This window comes from Heterocephalus glaber, unplaced genomic scaffold (assembly GCF_053883595.1).
Source record: "Heterocephalus glaber isolate CG9 unplaced genomic scaffold, H.glaber_assembly_v1.0 deba00001429, whole genome shotgun sequence".
NCBI classification, from domain to species: Eukaryota; Metazoa; Chordata; class Mammalia; order Rodentia; family Bathyergidae; genus Heterocephalus; species Heterocephalus glaber.
This window is the reverse complement of record NW_028258294.1, coordinates 29,277,725-29,300,002: the sequence shown is the minus strand read 5'-3', so window position 1 is coordinate 29,300,002 and position 22,278 is coordinate 29,277,725. Positions and strand designations below refer to the sequence as shown.

The following is a 22,278-nucleotide window of genomic DNA, read 5'->3' as shown; positions in this document are numbered from 1 at the left end:
CTCAGACCTATGGAATAGATTAGAAAGGTGTAATGTTGCCCTTAAATTAAACATTGATTTCTAATGAGACAAGTAGTATTACAAGCTGCTACTACATGCAGAGACAAATATTATCTTAATTTTGGAAGCTCAAAACACAGGCAACCAGGGGAACAACTGGGTCCTACTGGAACATAAACAGTTCCTATACAAGACCCCCACTGGCCGGCCAATCAGATATGAGATTAAATAGGAGACATTTTCAGGCATGTATTCTTGAACGTCTAAGAAAGATGAGAACTAAGCCCTTCAATTATTTTAAATTGTCAACTATTTGTCAGGAAAAAGATGAGGACATCCCTAAATCCTGATTTGATAGAAGGAAATACTATAGGTTTTTCCAAGTCAGTCTTACAATATGTAGATGATATGCTGTCATGTGTCCTATCGGAAGAGCTTTCTAGCCAAGACATCTGCTCTGTTGAATTTTCTAACAGATGGGGGTTATAATATTTCTAGATCTAAGGCACAACTTTGCAGCCTTGAGGTAAAATAGTTAGGCCTTATTATATCTAAGGGAACCCAAAGACTACAGTAAGAAAGAATTAAATGAATTCCTTCCTTTCCACAGCCCAAGACTCTAAAACAGCTAAGGAGATTTCTAGAAATTACAGGGTTTTGTGGCCTTCAGATAACAAGATATAGTGAGATTGTGTGACCCCTCTGTTAGCTTATAAAAAACCCAAAAGACAGCCATATTTTAACCTGGGAACCTAGTTCCCAGATTGCATTCCAGAAGCTCAAACAAGCACTTCTGCATGCCTGCCTACAGGACACTGTCTCAGTTTGTATGTTAATAATAGGTAAAACATGGCTTTGGGAGTGTTTATACAAGATCAGGGAGCTGCTCAACAGCCTGTAGGGTATTTAAGTCATAAATTAGATATTATAGTTTCAAAATAATTTATTTAAAAACAAAAGCCCTAAACAATATAGTTAGAACACTTTCATCCTCTTTCAAGAGGCAAAAAGCAGCCATTCATGTTCTTTGATTATTGGTTTGATTTTCTGCATGGCAATTCAGCTGGAGTCAATCATAGCTTTTGTCTCTGGAGACATGTTTTGCTAAGGATTGCAGATCCACCCTGGAAAAGCTCCTGATTTTAATTGTCCTTCTATACCTGAGATGGTTAAGATTTAGTTCTTATGCCATACTTAATGACACTCTTCTGTCCCTTCTCCACTGCCCTGCCTTTGAGAAATAACACAGTTTGATTCAAGGCACTCCCCTCTTCTGTGGCTGCTGGATTTTAAGACAAAGCTTCCAGAATGGTGAGTTTCCCCTCCCTGGAATTCTTCCAGAGTAAAGCTGACCTTCATTTATCTCTGGGCCATATAGAAAATTGGTCTGGGTTTAATCCTGAAACTCTCAAGAAATAAATGTAAAAGACAGATTTATCTGTCTTTCAGCCCTCAGGCAAAATTAGAGAATGGTAAAAACAGCTAACCTGGCTCAGGCCACTTCCTTGCTCCTCTAGACAGCCACCACTGGCACTGGATGAGATAAAGTCTAAGGGACACCTTAGATTGGGCACAGAACAAAAAGGATAGATGGATGCTTTCTTTTCCTTTGTTTCTTTTCAAAATGAAAAAACCCCACAAAACTGTCGTAGGTAGACATCTGCAGTGCAGCAGGTTTGGAGCCTTGGCAGCCCTTCTTCCCTCACTACTTGGAATTCATACTTAGCTCCAAACAGTGTCACCTAGTCTCTTTTATACCCAAACCTGGCCCGAGCGCACCCCACTGGAGATAGTTAAAATTACCTCTAACATTTTGTCCCTTTAGAGGGAACAATTTCACGTGGCTATTAAACAACTGTGGCTATAAAAGCAACCATGAGAAGCCTGTGTAGCTGGATATTCCAGTCAGATAAACTATCAGCTTAGGGCCAGCCCATCTTAAAATGGTCTTTGCTTTCACAGGTGTAGAAGATTTTTATTCCTTTTGATTCTTATTACAAGAGATCTCTGTTAATTGATCTACAAATTCCTGACTAGTCTTTTTTATAATTATAAACCTAAAAATTATAAAAGTTATTATAATTCAACTTGGCCAAATACATTTGAGTGCACTCTGGTTTATAAAAAAGTTGTCTTATATGTGTGTCTGTCTGTCTGTTCAATTTGTCACAACATGTACAGCTGTTGTGTTTGAGTTTTTTTCTTTTTGCATTTTGGGTTTTTTAAGATGTTTGCCTGTAACTATAGGTAAATGTCACTAAAGACATGCTTCCCCAGGTTGCCAGATTATCCAAATAACGTCAACTAGTTTTACAAATACAATACATATTGTTGTCTCTATATAATAACTCAGGAGTGTTTCACTGGTCAAAAATAATGTGTTAATTGTTACGATCTGGCTCTCATAGGTCATCTAAAAATTTGTTAAGATAATTAACTCTTGGGCTTAGGAAAACTGCAGGACAGGACTCCCCTTGGTAAATAAAAGAGTGGCTGCCTGGAAAAAATTTGTTCTAGCATTTGTTCACAAAGGGGACTGCAATAATTTCCATAGCCTTGTGGGAAATACATCGCTAAACACATTGTGATATGTATACATTGGTCATGGTCTAAGTTTTCTGTGGGAAAACAAGGTTTTATTTTAAATGTTCTTGGTACAAAACAAAATTAAGGGACAAAGGGTTTCATGTAACTGATACTGTTATTTCATAGTACATATATTCATGTCCTCCAAATGTACAAGTCTCCTAGGACATTGTTTATGGTAATGATCTTTTTTGACTCAGGTATCTGCCTTTCTCTTGCACTCCAGCTACTTGTGATAAGAGGTACTTGTGAAGCCAGCATGAGAAAACCAGTCAAATAATAGTTTTCTTAAAAACTTATGTGATGTATGTTATATGTGTCACCACACTTAGGGATCTTCAGTTGCCAAACAGTTGAAACAATGTCACACACTAAAATTGGAGGCTAAACGTTATGAACTCCTAAGGTACATTTATAGGGCAATATGTATGTTCTCTTTAGATGGCATCCTACTAAAGGATAACAAATAAGAGTTTTCTTTATGTCATTTAATGTCTTGTGATCAGATGGAGGTGTTTGAAAAGACTATTCCATACTTAGATGGACATGTGTTACAAAGAAAATGTCATCATGATTGTCTTGCTAAAATACTATGTGTAGCTCTCGATCTTAAGTTTCTCTATAATATATAACTGTTGTCTATTATCATTCTGCAGAGATTCAACTAAATGATCATGGTTGGTAAAATAACAGCCGTCTAACTGTGCTTTATACTTCAAAAGTTCTTGATGTCTTTACTATAATAGTTAAGTTCACTGTTCCTACTGAAATACTTATGTCACTGATCTTCTCTTCTGGGTGTTCAACAACTAAAGTTTGGAGACCGAAACTAGAAAGGTCACTGGGCTATGTGGATAGCCAATATTTTGGCCCTGGCCCCTAAAGGTCAACAAAGATCCACGACATAAAGGAAACTTTCCTACAGGATCCTACATCTTTGGTAAGTCACTCAACCTCCTGAGCAGGGAGATTGCTGTGCACTAGAGGACAAATGTACCATGTACCAAAGGAGGGTCACCAAGAGGGAAAAAAATCTCCCACACTTTAACTGAAAGAAACATGGTCAAGCAAGGCCATAACCCATCCTGATGGCTGATACTGACAGAGGAGCTGAGAGGCTCTATGCATGGTTCCAAAGTAATGCCTGAGGAGACTTAACTGACCTTGTTAGATAGCAAGAGGTTCATACTGATTGATGCAGGTCTCACTTTAACTTGGTCTTAAACACCCAGCAGAAAAGAATAACCAAAAGAGGTATAAAATAATGCCATAGTAATAAAGCTAGATATAAAAAGGGGCTCCAGTCACTGACCCCTTCTGGCAGTTTCTAGCTACACCAGTAGCTGACTACAGTTATGGATCATTAGGAAAAACCTATGGTAGAATCCATAAGAGCCAGCAGGTTACAATCACTATTTCAATTTCTAAGTGTGACTTTCTTCCCAATCTGCCCTTCCATTCTAGTGTGCTCATGCTTAGATTATACATGCACTAATTTCTTAAAAGTTTTGTTTATTCTTGCCTAGAGGCTGCCAAACTCCAAGCAGTCATACAAATGGAACCAATGACAAATGTGCTAGAATTGGTTTTCCAGGATCCACCAGATTGATCTTGTAAACAACTCATAACTGCTAAACTATACAACAGGACTTCTATGTTGGATTCTTAAGTCCCCTGGACCTTCTTATCGTCTTTGTGGGAGGCTATTACTAGTTCCTCCCAGTAGAAACCTTTGTTGGCTATATTCATAGCAGTCCTGATGACCTTATTATTTAGCCCATGTATTCTTAACTGTTTGTTTGGCCTTTGTCTCCTCCAGACTCAAAGCTATACAGCTACCAAGATAACAATGACTGGCACCTATGGAGGGCCTTTAGATAGACCCTCTGTAGAGTAACTCTAACTGCTGATGACAACTATGACCCTCTTCAGCCAGAAGTAGCCAGAACAGTCTTCACCCTTTGCCCCCTCACAGCAGTTAGGGGTACTTCTTCAGAGGGGGAATATTGCATATAGGTAAGTTAATTAGATATCTAGTAGGCAGTTAGACAGGGCCAGCCCACAAGGAGCCAACATGGAGGACAGTGAAGACACATTTACTGAAGGTCAGTGTTGTAAAAGGAGGGAAATTAGCACACCCATTAGGATGAATAGTAGTGACTGATATTCTAAGTAGGTGTCAATCACCTGGGTGGGGGGGCCAAGGTCTTAACCCAGCCTCTCCAGGAAATATCCCTGACCCCACCGTTACTGAAAATCCTTGTATGCTTGCTACAGGACTTGCTCCCCTATTTGACTCCCATTTAATCAATATTACCTGGGTTACTGTATTTGTAATTTTATTGGTTGGTCATGGTTTTGTCCCATCTCATCCCCACCTTGTAAATTTCCATTGGGTCTTATAGTTTCGTCCCACTTTGTACCTGCCTCACCACATGGCCTTGCTGTATAAAACATCTTTGTGGGGGGGGGGCAACCCACTTTCCGTTCCCCCTTCTATCTCTCTTAGGCAGAAGCTTTCTTTCTCCCAATAAATTTTTCCTACTCTTAAAAAAAGAAAGAAAGAAATTCTAAGTGGGATTAGCCAGAACCCAGGCAATTCTACTTCTGCATATGAGAAGCAAATTCCAAAAGAGAAAAAGAACAAACAAAAATCTTGCAAAAACTTGTGGGAAACCATTATTTCCCGGACTCTGAAGAGCCTGGGAAAGCCTGGGACAAGCTGCTTGATAGGTCTCCCACCACCTCAGCAGCTATTAGGTATAGTAGCTGCCCTCTTCCTATGGTGCCTTGCCCCCTCCCCTGTGTGACATCATGCCAAGATGGTTGCTCCCACCAAAGAATAAACCCTTCTTCCCAGCATGCCCTTGTTCCCACCTAGGAAGTAACCTAATACTCGCTCACCTCCTACCACCTAGTGACATCATGGGCTCCTCCATTCCCTAGTCACTACCTCACTCAACCCCACCTCTGCCCCTACAAACCCCACCCCAGTCTCTATAAAAGACTCTCCCTGCCCCAGCCATATTGCTTTTGTCTCTCCTTTGTTCAGAGACAGCCCGGCAGATCTATTCCCCTAATAAAGGCTTGTTGTGGCCTGGCCTGGTCTGGTCTTGGTCTTCGGCCCTTTTACCTGACACTGCTGTTTCTCAATCTCCAACTGATAGCCGCACATGACTCAAACAACTCAAAGTGCCAAGCTCGAGAGTATTCACATGATGGCATTATGGTCCTAGAGGGGCCATGTCCACTGACTATGGGACTGGGACACGGCAGTGTCACTACTTGTGCAATCAGGATCTGGCTTCACAAGAAATTAGTGTCTTTCCTTGCCTTGTCATGAGCTGTCTTTCCAAACATTCCTACCTTCTTATAACCTCATTGTCACTGATGATGCTGAATCCATTGTGGGTTCTGAATAAAGTTTGTTCTGTGCCTGAAACAAATTCACAGGAAACCATGTCAGGTTCATGAACTGAGTGGCTGTTGTCAAGCTGCAGCTCAGTCAGGTGATTGAGAACTCCAATATGGAAGGTCAAGGTCAGTAATTTTAAGTTTGTCAGAAACAAATACTTTACATTCTGAAAACCACAATTGTTACCAGCCATTCAGGGCTTCAGTTTGAGGGATTACTTAGAGAAGGAGAGTGGAGCTGGGGTAGCCTTGGAGTTAGTGGCACACTCATCTCTTTGCAGTCATTAGAGGGCCTCCAGGAACTGCTTAACCAGGAACTTAACTGGAAAACATTGGCATTCAGGTCTGTGCTGAAATAATTTATTTTGAAGCCTTTTCCAGGTTCCAGAGAGGAACCTGTAATCTCCAAAACACTGCTAGAGGGGATATTTGAGCACCTTGTATTGTGTACTAAAGAGAAGTCAGAGCCCCCTTCCATTTGTACAAACTACATTCTGTCACTGAGCAACAAAAACTGCTTAAGCCCTGGCATCAATGTTCACAAGAATGGGTGAAAGGGAAATGATATGGTTCTCATTAGCAGAAGGAGAGCTGATGGTTCCTTGGAAACTATTTTCACATTCTAAACAGCCATGAAGGGTAATTTGGATGAATCTTACAGTTTATCCTGCAAAATTCTGCCTTCCATTTCTTTACAGGGAGAGTGCAGGATGTTTGGGGTGAATGTGAGAGTGTAGGGAGTATGTGTGGGATATGTGTGGGATGTGTGGAGCATGGGTAAGAACTGTGTGTATAGAATATGTACACCAATATAAATATGGTGTGTTACTGTGTGTGAGCTATGTGGTGTGGGTATGTCATATATATTTGACAGGTGAGTAAAATGCTCTGTGAGTTAAATGTGCGCTCTGTGTGAATGAGTGTGGTATATATATTAAGAAGGCTGATCAAAAATATGATATCTGTTTAAATTTTAAAAAGTGTACTACAGTAAAAAATATATTGTCATTAAGCCCCCTCCCTTCAAACACACTTATCCCATTGTTCTTTCTACTTTCTGAAACAGTTCTGGAAATCCTCTCTCATTAGTGCCTTCCCAAGGTATGATCAAAAATATGGTCAATGTCACTGCTGAATGCTGTTCAGCAGAAAGGAAGGCTCATAAAAACATAACGGTGTGTCCTCACCCACATTCACTGATCTGGCACTGAGCAACTTCTGGCTCTTTCCCAAAGTCAAAATGCCCATGAAAGGTAAATATTTTGAATCAACTCAGGCCATCGAGGCAGGCATGACAGTCCAACTAAAGACATTAAAGAAGATAACAGGAATAGCCTCAGATAGTGGCAGAAATGATGGGATAAGTGTGTTCTAAGTAAGGGGGAGTATTTTGAGAGGAACTAATGGAAATGTATCTTTCGTTGTAAAACTTTTTTTTAATCATTCACCATATATGGAGTGTTGCTGTGTGTGTGTGTGTTTTGTGTTGTGTTGTATGTGTGGTGTTTACTACATGTATTGAATGTATGCACGTTCTAAAGAGAGGACAAGGGAAGGCAGGAGTGCACCCTTTGAGCACTTATATTAGAGGAGATCTTTAATCTGTGTTGATAGAAGGAAAGGAAGGATTCTTTTGCCTCTTACAGCTGAGCCCCAAGCCCTGCCCATTCACATTGACAACACTCAGGAGATTACACTCATCTCGGGCTTACAATCCTTCATCACGTCAGTCAGGATCTCCATTCCCCCTGCATAGAACAAGGGCGTCTGGTCGGGCTTAGAAAGGGTTTCCAGGAGGTTTTTGGTTGTCACAGCTGTGTTCTTTCCCAAATCCAACAATTCATGGGCTTCTTTCTCTTGAAAGTCTGCCTTCTCTTGGAGATCTACTTGGTGCAGGTATTCTGGTAAAACAAGCAGGAAACATGCAAACCAAACAAAACCCTTGCAATCCACAATACCACACAAGAAGTTACCTAATAATACTTCACAAGAAGTCACTGATCCTTCCTCACTCCCTTTCTTTCTTTTTCCTTTCCTTTCTTTTCTTTGTTCTCTCATTGGAAGTTGAAAAGTATAGAGCATTAAAATAATTTGAACACTTCTTCAGCAAGAAAAATTTTAGAAACAATGTAAAGCCCAATTCTTAAATCATCTTGGAGATTTAGAGCAGTCTAGAAGATGCTACAGGAGGATGGCACAGAGAAAAGGAAGGTAAAAACTAGAGTGGGAGAATAGAGGGGAGAGGAGCAGAATGGACCATTAACACAGGGGGCGGCTCATGTAGAAAAGAAAAGGTGTTGCCCTGTGGCTCCAGGCAGAGAAGGCAGGAAGACATCCAATAGGGAAGAGCATAAAGGGAAATGAAGTTCAGAGGAAGAATACCAGCAGGAACATTCTCACCTTTCACCTGTGTTTGCAGCTTGGAGTTTATTTCTGAGATCTTCTGATAACATTGTCTGGACTGAAAAACAGAAACAAGACCTTGAAGAGTGGTTAGGGGGTAACAGTGATTACAAGAAAGACACTGGGCATTGTAGGGCTTGGCTTCTTCATTATTCCACCTAGCTTCCTCTGGCTCTTGGCACAGACAGTAGGCATGGAGAACACATTGTGTATCTGATAATTTGTTTAGGCTTTTTTGGTTCTGTGGGGCAGTATGTACTATTTCAAAGCTCATTCTAAAAAATTATGTTGCCAGATACAGACTGTGATAAAAAATATATCCAGTCCTAAATTTGGGTGGGTCGTGTCTGTCTGGATAGGAATACTCATAAGGCAAATGCAAAATTTAGATATGATGTTTGCACTAAGAAAGACTAGGAGGCTATTTGTCAGATATGTCTAAAGGGAGGAGGAAATAAATGAAGCTGGAGATACTGCTGATAGAGACTCAGGAATAAGAAAAAGAAGTGCCTAGTTAAATGTACAGTCTGTGAGACAGCTGCAGGAGTGCATTCACTCACTGATCACCCTGACTCAGCTAGAAAACTTGAGAGGGAGGGACTCTCATTGAAGAAACTTAGATAAGAAGTTTCTGGAAGGGGCCTAGGATTTAGCTCAGTGGTTCTGCCGCCTGCCTCGCAAGTGCAAGGACCTGAGTTTGGTCCCCAGTACCAAAAAAATTAAAAAAAGAAGTTTCTGGAAGACGAAAGATTCCAGTTTGTGGGAATTTCTGGGGTAAGGCAGCATTGGCCATAAGGATATAAGAAATGCCTGGAGGGCAATCCAACTAGTCACCAAGAAAAATAACTAAGGAAACAAAACATAAACAGTTCAAAGATATCTTGAAGGTTCAAGGTCTATCTAGAAGACAGGTTAAGAAATGAAGAAAAAAAGTCACATTTTAAAAAGGGGCACTGTTGCAGAATAAAAGTATGTACATCTAACCCAAGTTTTCTTCAACCCCAAATCCAATTTATCAGCAATTTCTGTTGGTTTCTCCATCAATATATACTCAGAATCCCACTACTTCTTATTATATCCATCATCACCACAAGGGACTCTTATTTAGATAATTTATTTAAATCTTTTTTTCTAATTGGTTCTCTCTCCTTACTTTGCCATTACAAAATATATTCTCATACAGAAGTCAAAGTAATCCTTTAAAATATAAGTTAGATCACATCAGTCTTTGTTAAAAACCCTTCAATGGCTGGCAGATCACTCAAAGAGCCAAGGCCCTCTGAAAAGCCTCTAGAGGCCTGTAGAATCAGTCCCATAGTCACCCCAACTTAGAGTCCGTGAAGAAAATCATATATTTATGATTAACTGATTAAAATCACTCAAAAGGAGCAAGAATAGTCCCTTCACTAAATGAGACAGGAACAACTGAGTATCTACTTGCAAAAGAATGAAGCTGAACCCTTACCTCACACCACATACAAAGATTAATTCAGCATGGACCACAGCTCTGCATGTGTGAGCTTAAGCCATAAAACTCTTAGAAAAAAATAGGTATAAATCTTCATTTTGAGAAATAAAAACCTCAAGGAACCAAGGAAAAAATAGACGTCATCAAAAAGAAATAATTTTGTGCTATGAAAAATACCATCAAAAGAGTGAAAAAGACAACATATAGAATGGAAGAAAATATCTGTAAATTATGTATCTCATAAGAAATTTGTATTCAGACTATATGAAAAATTCTTACAACTCACTATAAAAGGACAAAAATAAAACCTCTCACTTAAAAATGGGCAAAAAATCTGAAAAGACATTTCTCCAAAGAAGATACAAATGGACAATAAGAACATGAAAAGACCTCAACATTGTTAGTCATTTGGGAAGTACAAATGAACACCACAATGAGATGACATTCACTGGAATAGATATAATGAAAAAGAAAGATAATACAGTAAGTCCCGGACTTACAAACATTCAAGTTGCAAACTTTCACAGTTATGAATCAACCTCACATTATGTAGATGGGAACAAATCACAAACAGACGTAGCTCATGTGTCTTACAGACATTGTCACAGTTGTGTTGCTGTGTACTTACTGTACAGTGCAATAGTGTACACTAGTGTAGTGCTCGACCAGAACCCATGATGTCTGGAAGCAAGAGCAAAAACAGTGTTGATGTGCTTTGGTTTTTTTATGCTTTACATTGTATATTTATGCCAAAAATGTATAAGACTCACTTTGTCAGACTTATGAGGAAATCCAACTTATGAGAACAGAACTCATTTGTAAGTTGGGGACTTACTGTACAGGTACCAGAAAAGATGGGAAGCAACTGGGGATCTCATAGACTGCTGAAAGAAAGGCAAAATTCAAAACCTGTAGCTATTTTGAAAAATAGTTTGATAGTTTCTGAAAAGGTTAATAATAGAGTTACCATACAACCCAGCAATTCTACTCCTAGGTATATACTCAAGAAAAAAGTTGCACATGAATATTCATAGCCACCTTAGTCATAATAGTCAAAGAGTGGGAACAACCCAAATGTTCATCAGCTGATAAAAGAATAAATAAAATATGGTATACTCATACAATGGCATATTATTGGGCAATAAAAAGGAATGAAGAACTGATACATACCATGACTTGGATGAACCATGCAAACATTAGAGTAACTGAATGACACCAGTCATAAAAGAGGACATATTATATGATTTTATTTGTTTAAAATGTCCAGAACAGGCAAATGTGTAGAGGTGGAAATGGCTGCCTAAGGTTAAGATGTAGATGAAGAAAAGAGGAGTGGTTGTGAATGATTGTGGACCGCTGTCCAAATCTGACTATGCTAAAAACCAGATTGTATACTTTCCATAGGTGGCTCAGTCACTTTTCTCATTTCTGGGACAAAATACCCAGCATCTGCAACTTAAAGGAGGAGAGGTTTATTTTGGCTCACAGTTTAGAAGTTTCAGGCCATCCTTAAACACAGAAATGGCATAATAGAAGGGCCTGGGCAGAGGAAAGCTGCTCAAGTCATGGCAGTCAGCAAGCAGAGAGAGAAAATCAAGGAAAAACAGGAAGGGAAATATACCCTTTGAGGTCACGCTCCCAGTGACTCACCTTTAACCAGGCTCCACCTCCTAACAGCAAGTTATCTGTAGCGCCCCTATAATTCAATCACCTTCCAAAAGCCCTGCTCATGAGTACATGAAGTCTTTGGGGGATATTCTTGACTGAAACTATAACAATAGGTAAATTGCATGCTGTACGAATTATATCTCAATAGAGCTGTTATTAACAATATGTAATATCTTAATGTATATATTTGGGCTGTTATTTTTGGGTGATGAGATTGCAAGTGAATTTCATTTTCTCACTTTTCTTATGGTTTTTCTCTCCAGAAGTTGCATGAGCACTGGTAGAAAATGCTGCCAAAAAAATTCTGACATCTGGCAGGGTTGTACTAGTGGATACATCTTGAGATTTACCTTGGAAAATACTAAAGGTAGGAATCATATCAAACCAAGCTGGAGGACCATGGTTCTCCTCTGGAACAACCCAGAGCAATACTCTGTGGTCAAATATGCACTGACATCCCTTTAAGAACTCACCATACTGTAGTTCTTCAGGGCCAGGTGGGCTTTTCCCATGTGGAAATATGCTTTTGTGCATTTTTCATCACACTGCATAAAAGAGAATGACGGATCAGATGTTTCAGAAGATTTGAAGTCACTAGGTACTTCCCTATCTGTCTCACTAATAGAGTGGAGGCAGAGTTTTTGTTTTTCAGGACAGCTACCAGAGTTGACAATTAAAACTTTTCTGTGCATCTGTAACCAAACTAAATGATGCCTGGGAGAAGGGATGTACCAGCAAGCTCTCTATCAGAGTAATGATACCTGCCAGTTTTCAGTTCTATTTAATGAGACTCACTCAGGAAGCAAACCAGAAACCCTTACTTTAGAAGAGCTCTTAATATTGAAGGAACATTAGAATTACCCAGGATGTTCATAAAATCTCGACCTCATACCAATTAAATTATTCTCTTGGGTGGAGCCTAGGAATACATAATTATTACCTCTCAAGGGGATGTAACTGTGCAGCCACATTTGAGAGCCACTTCTTTATTAGAAGAGAGTGAATTGATCTGGGCAAGGAAGCAACTGAGGTTACCAGCACATCTTGGTGGGCCAAGGAAGTCCCTACTCTTGAACCACAACATGCACACTGGGATCTTACATTCACATCACTTAAGGTCTGGAGCAATGTCCCTTTCAAAAGGCAGGACTGAACACTCATGGCTCAGAATGCATTATTTACATAAGGAGCTGGCATCTGGTGTCTGACCTTAATTATTATAAGGGAGGGAAATGATTTGGCTTAGAGACATTGATTAAAATTTAAAACAGCCAGTTAAGTAACCTTTATGGAATCCCTTTTAGGCACTGTACCAGGGCAGGTGCTCTTTAGAGTTCAGACTTAAGGAGATCAAGCTCAGAAGTCTAATGTGTCCTCATTCCGTTCCTCACCAGAAGTGGTATGTTACCAAGACACCTAAATGGGTGCATTCTCATGTATATTATTTTCTGATCTACTGCTAAGTGAACGGTGGTAGTAGTAGTAATAATAAGATTACATGATTTTTCAGTCCATTTCATGTGCTAGACACTGAACTTGATGTTCATATGAATGACTTCATAGAAAGTTTATGACAACTCAACAAAACAAGTACAATTATTTACAGATGAAGAAACTAGAGCTGGAGAAATTCAAGATCATATGAATAGTAAATAGAGGACTGGAATCTGGAATCTGGTCATTTGACTCCAGGAATCCAGGACTTAAAATAATACTAAATCCCCTTCAGAAATATCCTATAGAAAAAAAAGGTATGTAGCTATTGTAGGAAATGCTACTGCAAAAGTTGACTAGGAAGAAGTCTGCTCTAAAGAGATGCAGTCTAAAAGAGGGCATACAGAGTGCAGGGATTTGAGCAGGATCCTGAGTGTTGGGAGAAGGGATGACAGAGGGGAGAGGGGGAGGAGTTGAGAAAGGTCCCTAGGTGGGAGGGTCCTGGGGCTATCCTGATGATCCAGGTAGGATTGGGGGGTAGCTGCTGGATGATGGGAAGATGTGGCTGGAAAGGGGGAGCTAGACCTTACTCCACATGGAGGCCCTGAATGTCAGACAAGAGAAGGGTTTCCTCAACGGCATTGTGGAGGCAGATGCAGACCTAACCAGAGGAGAAAAAGGCAGGGTGCTGAGCAAGGAAACAGTCACTTGGACCTTGGGCTGATGTCTGAAGTCCTGGTGACAGTGGGAGTGGAAGGAAGTACAGACATTAGAGCCATGGCAAAAAAATAAAAGACCAGCACCAACTAAATATAAGTGATGGGGCTGGGGATTTAGCTCAGTGGTGCTGCTGCCTGCCTCGAAAGCGCAAGGTCCTGAGTTTGATCCCTGGTACCAAAAAACAAAACAAGAAAAAAAAATATAAGTGATAAGGGTGGAAGAGGATGTGATGTCAAAACCTGGGTTTGGATTCCTGGAAAACATGAGGTGGCAGTGACAGAAAGAAAAGAAGTCAGAGACAGAAGGGAATGGAGAAGATGGAGAGTTTGCTTCTAGAATACTGAGTTTCAGAGGATGCCAAGACAATCAAATGAAAGGTTGTGGGAGGAGCATGAAATGTAGCTCTGGAACCAGGGGAAGGGGGAGTGTAGGGAAGAAGGTGTGAGAGGCATTTGCAGAGATAAGAGCTGAACAGGTTCTCAAGCCTGGACAATTCCCCAAAGATGAAATAGAGGAAGCAGGAAAAAAATGGTTACAGAGAAAAGAGGAAACTCCAACAGGTCAGTTCAGGAGAGCCAAATCCCCACAGCGCACACAAGTTGCACACTTGAGGCCACAGCCATGGCCTACTTTGTCATCATGAAGTGTGTGTAGCCATGACTTCACCTTCCTTCACACAGACATAAAAGGCCACTAACGGATTTTCTTACTACTGGGCCCATTCTCCTTTGAGCGTGTGTCACTCCTCAGTATGATCTTCTTGGGTGAACATCAGACTCCCCTTAAATAAATAGCGCTTTCAGACCAAGATGTATTTCATTGCACAGGAAGCATTCTACCAAGCAAGAAATTATTCTGATCCTAATTGAAACCAGCTACCTTACCTTCCTTGACAAGGAACATCAGTCTTGAAATATCATCACATAGGCTTGTCTCAATTTAAAAGTGTCGAAAATATTAAACTGGCATGAAAGTACTATTACTATTAATTATGGAATGTCTGTAACATTCACTACTGATATTTTAAAGGCTTTTAAAGAAAGCAAAAGTTTCTTTGAATTGAAGGCTTCAACATAGAACTGACTGTCACTTGTTTTTAGAATTCCTTGTGCAATTTTCCCCACTCCTCCAAGTTACTCAAACCTCTTTAGCTGAGAGCCTTGCTGGGCATTTAACAAGATTGGCTGCTGAGTGTCAGCATTTTTTAATGTCAGCTTCATTGGGCCTGCTTTGCCTCGGTTTCACCGTTAATTACATTGTGCTTCAGTTAACATTTGGGAACAGGCCAGTGTATTATCCTAGTCAGCACAAGGGTGGTCTACCTCCTCAGTCTGGTCCTTGCCGATCAGAACAGATGCTCTTGGAGGCCCTTCAAGGACATATTGTTTCTTCCACAGACAAGGATTAGGTCTACACCCAGGGATTATGAAGTTAAAGGTTTCAAGGGAGAGGCCATGGTTAAGAGCACAGGCAAATAGAAAGACCAAGATTAGCTTTGTGATCCTGTGTAAGTTACTTAATTATATCAGAAGCTTGGCTTCCTTGCTCCCCAAATAGGAAAGATAGTGGTACTGAACAGAACCAACAAGCATGCTGTGAGCAGGAAGCAAACGTGGTTTTTGCTGTTATTGTTGGAATAATCAAACAAAATATCCTTGTCTCTCTCTTCTCTTTTTTTTTTTTTTTTGGTACTGGGTATTGAATTCGGGTCTTTGTGCGCTTGCGCAGCAGGTGGCAAAACCACTGAGCTAAATCCCCAGCAGTCTCTCTCTTCTTACAGAATAATGATAGAAAAATCATGATCCAATAAGTTGATGAAGTAAGTTAGGAGATCTAGAGATGTAAAAGACTTGATGTCATCAGCTTTGGGCAACTCTCAAAATTTAAAGGCCTCCCCAGTACAACAGGGCAATCTCACTGCTGCACCTTCTAAAGGACAGGAGCTGAGATACTCTAGGTGCCCCTTTTTGGAGGATCTTTGCTATTTCACAAACCACCATAAGCAAAGGTGACTTTCTAATTCATCCTATTTTGTTTTCTTCCTCCCTCAATAGAAAAGAAGCAAGTAGATGTGGCCTGTATGTTGCTGCGAGAGAGTGCTCTTGATTTAGGCTGAGCTCACTAGGTGAGGCAGGGTTTGCTGTCCCAGGAATCAAAACCATAGAATACATCTAGCACATTCTCCTGGTACCTCAATTCCTCTTGATTGTAAGTTGTTTAAAATAATAGTGTTATATTAAAGCAAAGATACAAACTTTACAGTGTCATGTCAAATTCACAAGGATTTTTAAGATAAATCATATGTCTTAAGAGCAATTTCATGTTTCTTCTTTCTAGACCCTTGAAGGGCTCATGCTCATTCTTTTCTGTTAGCAGCACTTCAGTGAAAAAGTATGTGAAGTGCTAATTTGAATTATTTAAATAAAGTAACACAGAGGAATGTGGAGTAAGAGTTCACTATTCGGTCATCTGAAAAAATGTCCCTAAGAAATAATCGTGGCAATGTGAAAATGAACATTCCCTACTTCTGTGCACCTTTGATAATCTACTTGAACAGATTTTGGAGGGAATACTGTGAAGGGTATCTTACTATCTCCCTGAGGCCTGACTGATGTTGGACAATAGGAATTCTTTTTTCTGATTCTGATTATCCCTCTATAAATAGAAAATCCCTCTATAAATCCCTCTATAAATATATATTCCTCTATAAATAGAGGATGTTACAGTATATTTCCAAATTGCTAGAGATGGAGGAGGAAAGCACAAACTGATGAGGAAGAATGACAACACTGCAAAAACAAGCTCCTGTTGCGGGCTTTAGAGACAGGAGCATTTCCACTATGGCATGGAGTAAAGGATCTGTTAACACAGTAGTAAAAAACAAGCTACTGCAATATTAAACCTTGAAAGAAAACAATTACAGAGCTTCTCTGGAATGCTTATTATTAAGGACTAGGAAGCTTATGTGCATTATCATGACCCTCACAACAATTCTGTTCCATCCCATTTTATGGAGGAAGAAATTGAGGCTCTGTGTGCAGAGTCTATACCCTTTCCTACTGCGATATGCTGGCAACTCACTTCTATTCATTTCAGGACTGAGACATCTAACCCAAGGAAGCATGACACTATCATGTGGGAAAGGAAATATTCTCATACCTTTAGTGCCCAGTCACAATCCACCAGGGCCTTCTGGTAGTCCCCAAGTTTTATATAAGCCTGTAACGACACAAAGAGCTGACACTCAGACATAATTCTGCATCAAGCAGTCTTTAGGCAGTATAGAAAGTAGACAAACAGCAGAATGGGGAAAAGGAGTCACTGGCTGCAGCCTGGATCAGGCAGGGTCCCAGCAGCAAACAGATGTCACACTCTCATGGCAAGTTGGAGAGAATGTGACGAAGGAACTACTTACAAGGTAAGGAGGACCAGGCTTTGGGGAACAGATGAGGGATGTCACAGAATCCCAGGGCTAACATCACCATGGCTAAAACTGAAGAGGCAGAGAGAGGAGCAATGAAGAAAGTGGGAGGTAGCTATGTGAAAGAGCTGCCTCACATGACCTAAATCCTTTACTAGAACTGAAAGCCAGGAGAATAAACAGCTTAGTCCTGCTGTTCACCTTTCTTCTGATCACACTGGCTGAACCCAAAGGGAAGCTAGAGAGCCAGGAAACCAAAGCATCAGCCCATACAGGCCAACCCCAGGCCATAGAGCAGGGCAAAGAAGGACTGGCAGGACAAACAGAAAGTACTCAGCACACTAATCATACCTACAAAAGAAGAGCTTACCTATTGAGCCTAACCTGCTGTGAATGTTCCAGAAGGACACAAAATGACAAAGGGAATCAAAAAAGTAGATGACAACAAGTGCTGGAAAGGCTATGGAAAAGCTGAAACAGCTAGGAGGAATGTAAAATGGGGCAGGGACTTTGGAAGATAGTATGACAGTATCTCCGAAGTTAAAATATAGAGTTGCCATATGACCCAGCGATTCTGCCTCTAGGTGTATACCAAGAAGATGGTAACCATATATCCACACAAAAATTTGTACATGAATGCTCATATCAGAATTTTTTGTAATAATGAAAAATAGAAACAATCCAAATATCCACCAACTAATAGATAACTAAAATATGGTATGCCCATACAATAAAAAATTGTTCAGCAATAGAAAGAAATAAAGAGCTGATACGTACTGTGACAAGGGTGAACCTTGAAAACATTATCCCAAATGAAATCAGAAACAAAAGGATAACTATTACATGATTTAATTTATGTGATATGTCCAGAATAGGCAAATATATAGGGGCAGAAAGTAGATTAGTGGTTGTCTAGGGCTGGGAGTTGGGTGGGGAAATGGGAAGCTTGGAAGGTGAGAGCCAAAGAGTATTGCTACGGTTTATATTTAGATGTCCCCCAAGAGCTTCATGAGTTCATAGGCAGGGCTTTGGGAAGGTGACTGGATTATGGGGGTTTATACCTGACTTGCTGTTAGAAGGTGGGATCTGATTGGAAGAGGGGGTCACAATGGGTGTGACCTGGAAGGGTATATCTCTCTTCCTCTTTCCTTGACGTCCTCTGTCTCCTATCTGCCATGCCATGAGCAGCTCTCCTCCGCCATGCTGTCCTGCCTTGGAGCCAGTTGACAGTGTAAGGACTGAGATTACTGGAATGTTGAAACAAAATAAACCTCTCTTCTTTTAAGATGCTGTTGTCAGAAACTGTGTCTCAGTGACTAGAAAGTGAGACAGATATGGAGTTTCTCCTGGGATGATGAAATGTTCAGAATTGATTGAGATTTGCATAACTTTGTGATTAGACTAAAACCCAGTAATTATACCCTTTAAGTGGGTGAACTGTACGGTGTATAAATTATGACTTAGTAATGTTACTAAAAATAGATAAAGAAAAAGTTCTGCTCTGTTCTCATAATACCAGCAGAAAGGAAGAAATGTAGGAAACAGACTGACATTCAAGAGGCCATCACCATGAGCCCTTAATACCAAATGTCTGAGTACTCTTTTGGAATCCTCTGTAATTAGGGAAAATCTTGAAAATCAAAAATCACCTTGGAATTTGGGGGTTATTAGTTACTCTCTCATCACTGGGACACACTTGATATTTGCAACTTGAAGAGGGGAAGGTTTATTCTGGCTCACAGTTTTAGACGGCTCAGTACATAGCTGGCTAACTCCAAGGCAGAAATAGCATGAAGGAAGGGCATGGCAGAGGAAAGCTGCTTATCCCACGATAACCAGTTAGCAGAGAAAGAGAGAGAGAAGGAAGGAGGCAGGGAAAAGAACATACCCTTCCTGGTCATGCCTGCAGTGACCCACGTCCTTCAACCAAGGTCCCATCTCCTAACAGCACATTCAGCTATCAACTCATCAATGATTAATGCACTGATAAGTATAGTGTCTCTATGACCCGACCATCTCCCAAAAGTTCCATCTCTAAATACATGAGATTTTTGAGGAACATTTTAGATCTAAACAGTAACAGGGGTCCACATAAACTAAATGGATTTGTGCATTTAGTTCAGCTAAAGCTTCCAACACAAAAAATGAAAGACCGTTTAAAGATAAGCACAATAGCTACTTTAGCCTTCTTACTAATTACTGGCCACAATAAGTGGCCAATAAATTTTTACCATGATTTTAAGTTTCCAAAAGAAAGCAGAAATGATGACTCCATGTAAGAAAGGAAAACCAAGTGCCGGGAGGATAAGTGGCTTCTCCAGGGTTCCATCACCAGTAATCGAGCCAACACCACACATAGGCTTGTCCATGATCAGAAGTGCACCAAGGCACTTGACATTCTTAACAGTAAGATGAGATATTTGGAAAAGCCAATTATGAGGTCAGTGTTGTAACTCATGGGGAATTTAAGCACTAAACCAAAATGAGGAGGGAGCAAGCTATAGCCAGCTAACGAATTTCTGCGTGTAACTTTGTGCCACTGTAGGAAGGGAGCTGAGAGGTGATGCTTTCATTAACTCAGGCTCCATACTAATTGAAGAAGACAACTCTTTGAGATGTTTGTTTATAAAGCACCATCCTTTCCTTTGGGGTCCTGTGTTGCATCTGAAAATCACAAGATGTGAGGAAGAAGTCAGCATCATTCTAGACAACTGTAGCCAGGATTTTGAGGCACTGATTCAGAATACACACAGACCCTGTAAATATCTGCAGGGCTTCAACAGTTTATCTACACAACCTTTTTCTTTTTCTGTTTCTCCTCTCTCCCCAGGGCTTGTATTTAACACCCTGTAACTTCTCTATTCTTTTTTGCTCTTCTAAGTTTTCAGAAGAGGTACTTTTTCCAAATGGCAATTAAACTCTAGATTTATCTAAATTACACCAGCAATCTATTGATCATAACATTAGCTCCAGGGGAAAAACAAAGGGATGAAAAGGGTAGATTTTTTCTTTAGCAAGCAGCATTCAATTCACAGGGTCCTTATTAAGTGTTTTCTATCATGGCATGCAAACAGGGGAGGCATTTTAAAAATAGTCAATGGTTCAAATGATTCACAACACAGGCAGCACATTTTGCATTTATTTGTCTCAGAATAAGCTTACTCTTTGGGAACACTGGGGGAAACTGCTTCCCCAAAGCTTTTCATTGCATTTACTTATATTTAGCCACATTCATTCTTAATGTGATTCTTCAGAACTCATCAAAGAGCTGCTTAAAATTGAGTACAGTAAAACTGTAACTCATTTAGATGAATCAGGATATGGGAAATCTGAGTTAGATAGAAGTCTGCATTATATAACATTCTAAAAGCAATTCAATTTCATTGCTTTTGAATCACTAAACAGACTGAACAAGCAATGGTAGGTACAGCTGCTATTTTAGACACCAAACTGTAGACCAAATTTGGTGATAAATAAGAAGGAAATAAAATTATTATAGTAATTGCTTACATCTAAATGATTCTTCTGAATTGTCAGCAGAAATTTAATTTCTTAACTTATTATGTCTTCAATGTTATGTAACATAACAAGGATTTATTGAACATGTTTTACAAACAGAGCATTAGAGGGAAAGTAAAGAGTTTTTGCCCTCAAAAAGTTTAATTTATAAATCTCGTTAGGGTGATAAAATATACACTGCTAAATGGACCTGTGGCCATGTTTTCTTTTTTTGTATATTCTTTTATTGGTACATTTTAGGTGTACAATATAATGACATTCATCATTGGAGATATGCACATTTACATACTCTCTTGGTTCTTATTTTTTCCCCCTTCCCCTGACCTCCCTTCAACCCCTCCATCCCTCCCTATTTACAAAGACTTGGTTTCCATTTTTTCATTTTCTCATATTAATTCCATTCTCTTCTTTCCTTTTCCCTTCCCCTCCCATTTCCCACTCCCCTTTGCCCCTTTTCTTCCTATTTCACATTATCTATTATATCTTTTAGTCCTTATTTACACTTTCAGGTTCTCACACTAGAGAAACTATTTGGTATTTACACATGTGTGTCCTGTTTATTTCACTTAAGGGTATCACCTCAATGTGCATCCATTTAGCAATAAATGTCTCTAATTTCTCATTTTTGATGGCTGAGTAGTACTCCATTTTATAAGAAAACTACATTTTCTTTATCCAGTCTCCAGTTGATAGACATTTGGGCTGTTTCCAAGTTTTAGCTATTACAAACTGTGCTGCTATGAACATGGGTGTACATGTATCACTGTGGTATGATTCTTTTAATTCTTTGGGGAAGATCCCCAGCAGGGGAATAGCTGGGTCAAATAGGACTTCCAGTTCTAGTTCTTTGAGGTATCTCCATACTGATTTCCACAGTGGTTGCACCAGTCTACACTCGCACCAGCAGTGGAGCAGGGTTCCTCTTTCCCCACAGCCCCGCCAGCATTTGTTGTTGGTTGATTTCATGATAGCAGCCATTATTTCTGTAGTGAGGTGGAATCTCAGCATTTTCATTTGCATCTCTTGAATGACCAGTGATGTGGAACATTTTTTCATATGTTTATTTGCCATGTCTACTACTTTGTGTGAGAAATGTCTTTTCATTTCAGATGCCCATTTTTGGATTGGGTCTTTCAATTGGGGAGGTCTGATTTTTTTAAAGTTCTTTATAGATTTGAGAAAGTAGACCTTTGTCTGAGGGCCCACTGGTGAAAATTTTTTCCCACATTGTGGGTAGTCTCTTCACATTGCTGGTAGTTTCTCTTGCTGTGCAGAAGCTTTTTAGTAAAAAGAGATCCCATTTGTTGATTGTGCTAGTTCATGGGTAAATGAGGTTTTGTTCATAAAGTCTTTTCCTACCCCAATGTCTTCAAGAGTTCTACCTAAACTCTGTTCCAGCCGGTTTAGCGTTTCTGTTTTTATATTTAGATCTTTAATCCATTTCAATTTTAGTTTAGTGCATGATGAGAGATATAGGTCTAGTTTTAGTTTTTGGCGAGTTGACACTCAATTTCTCCAGCATCATTTATTAAAGAGACTATCTTTCCTCCAGTGAGCGTGTTTGGCTCCTTTGTCAAAGACGAGGTGGCTGAGTGTGTCTGGAGTTGTTTCTGCATCTTCCAATCTGTTCCACTGGTCCACAGGT

The 22,278-nt window shown here is 39.9% G+C and overlaps 1 protein-coding gene across 10 annotated transcripts in view; it reads right to left on the bottom strand.

Annotated features, from left to right (window-relative positions):
• Ttc12 (tetratricopeptide repeat domain 12) overlaps positions 1 to 22,278 on the bottom strand; it is an 89,056-nt gene that overhangs the window by 44,967 nt on the left and 21,811 nt on the right. For 6 of the 10 annotated variants that reach the window (XM_087212380.1, XM_087212385.1, XM_021237788.1 and 3 more), the window contains exons 7-11: positions 16,853 to 16,912; positions 12,013 to 12,084; positions 8,401 to 8,461; positions 7,713 to 7,901; positions 5,953 to 6,022 (exon numbers count right to left, since the gene is read on the bottom strand). In XM_087212380.1, coding sequence (XP_087068506.1) covers positions 5,953 to 6,022; positions 7,713 to 7,901; positions 8,401 to 8,461; positions 12,013 to 12,084; positions 16,853 to 16,912 — 452 coding nt within the window. The remainder of the gene's footprint in view (positions 1 to 5,952; positions 6,023 to 7,712; positions 7,902 to 8,400; positions 8,462 to 12,012; positions 12,085 to 16,852; positions 16,913 to 22,278) is intronic. The other 4 variants (XM_087212388.1, XM_087212381.1, XM_087212382.1 and 1 more) reach the window with 3 other exon arrangements.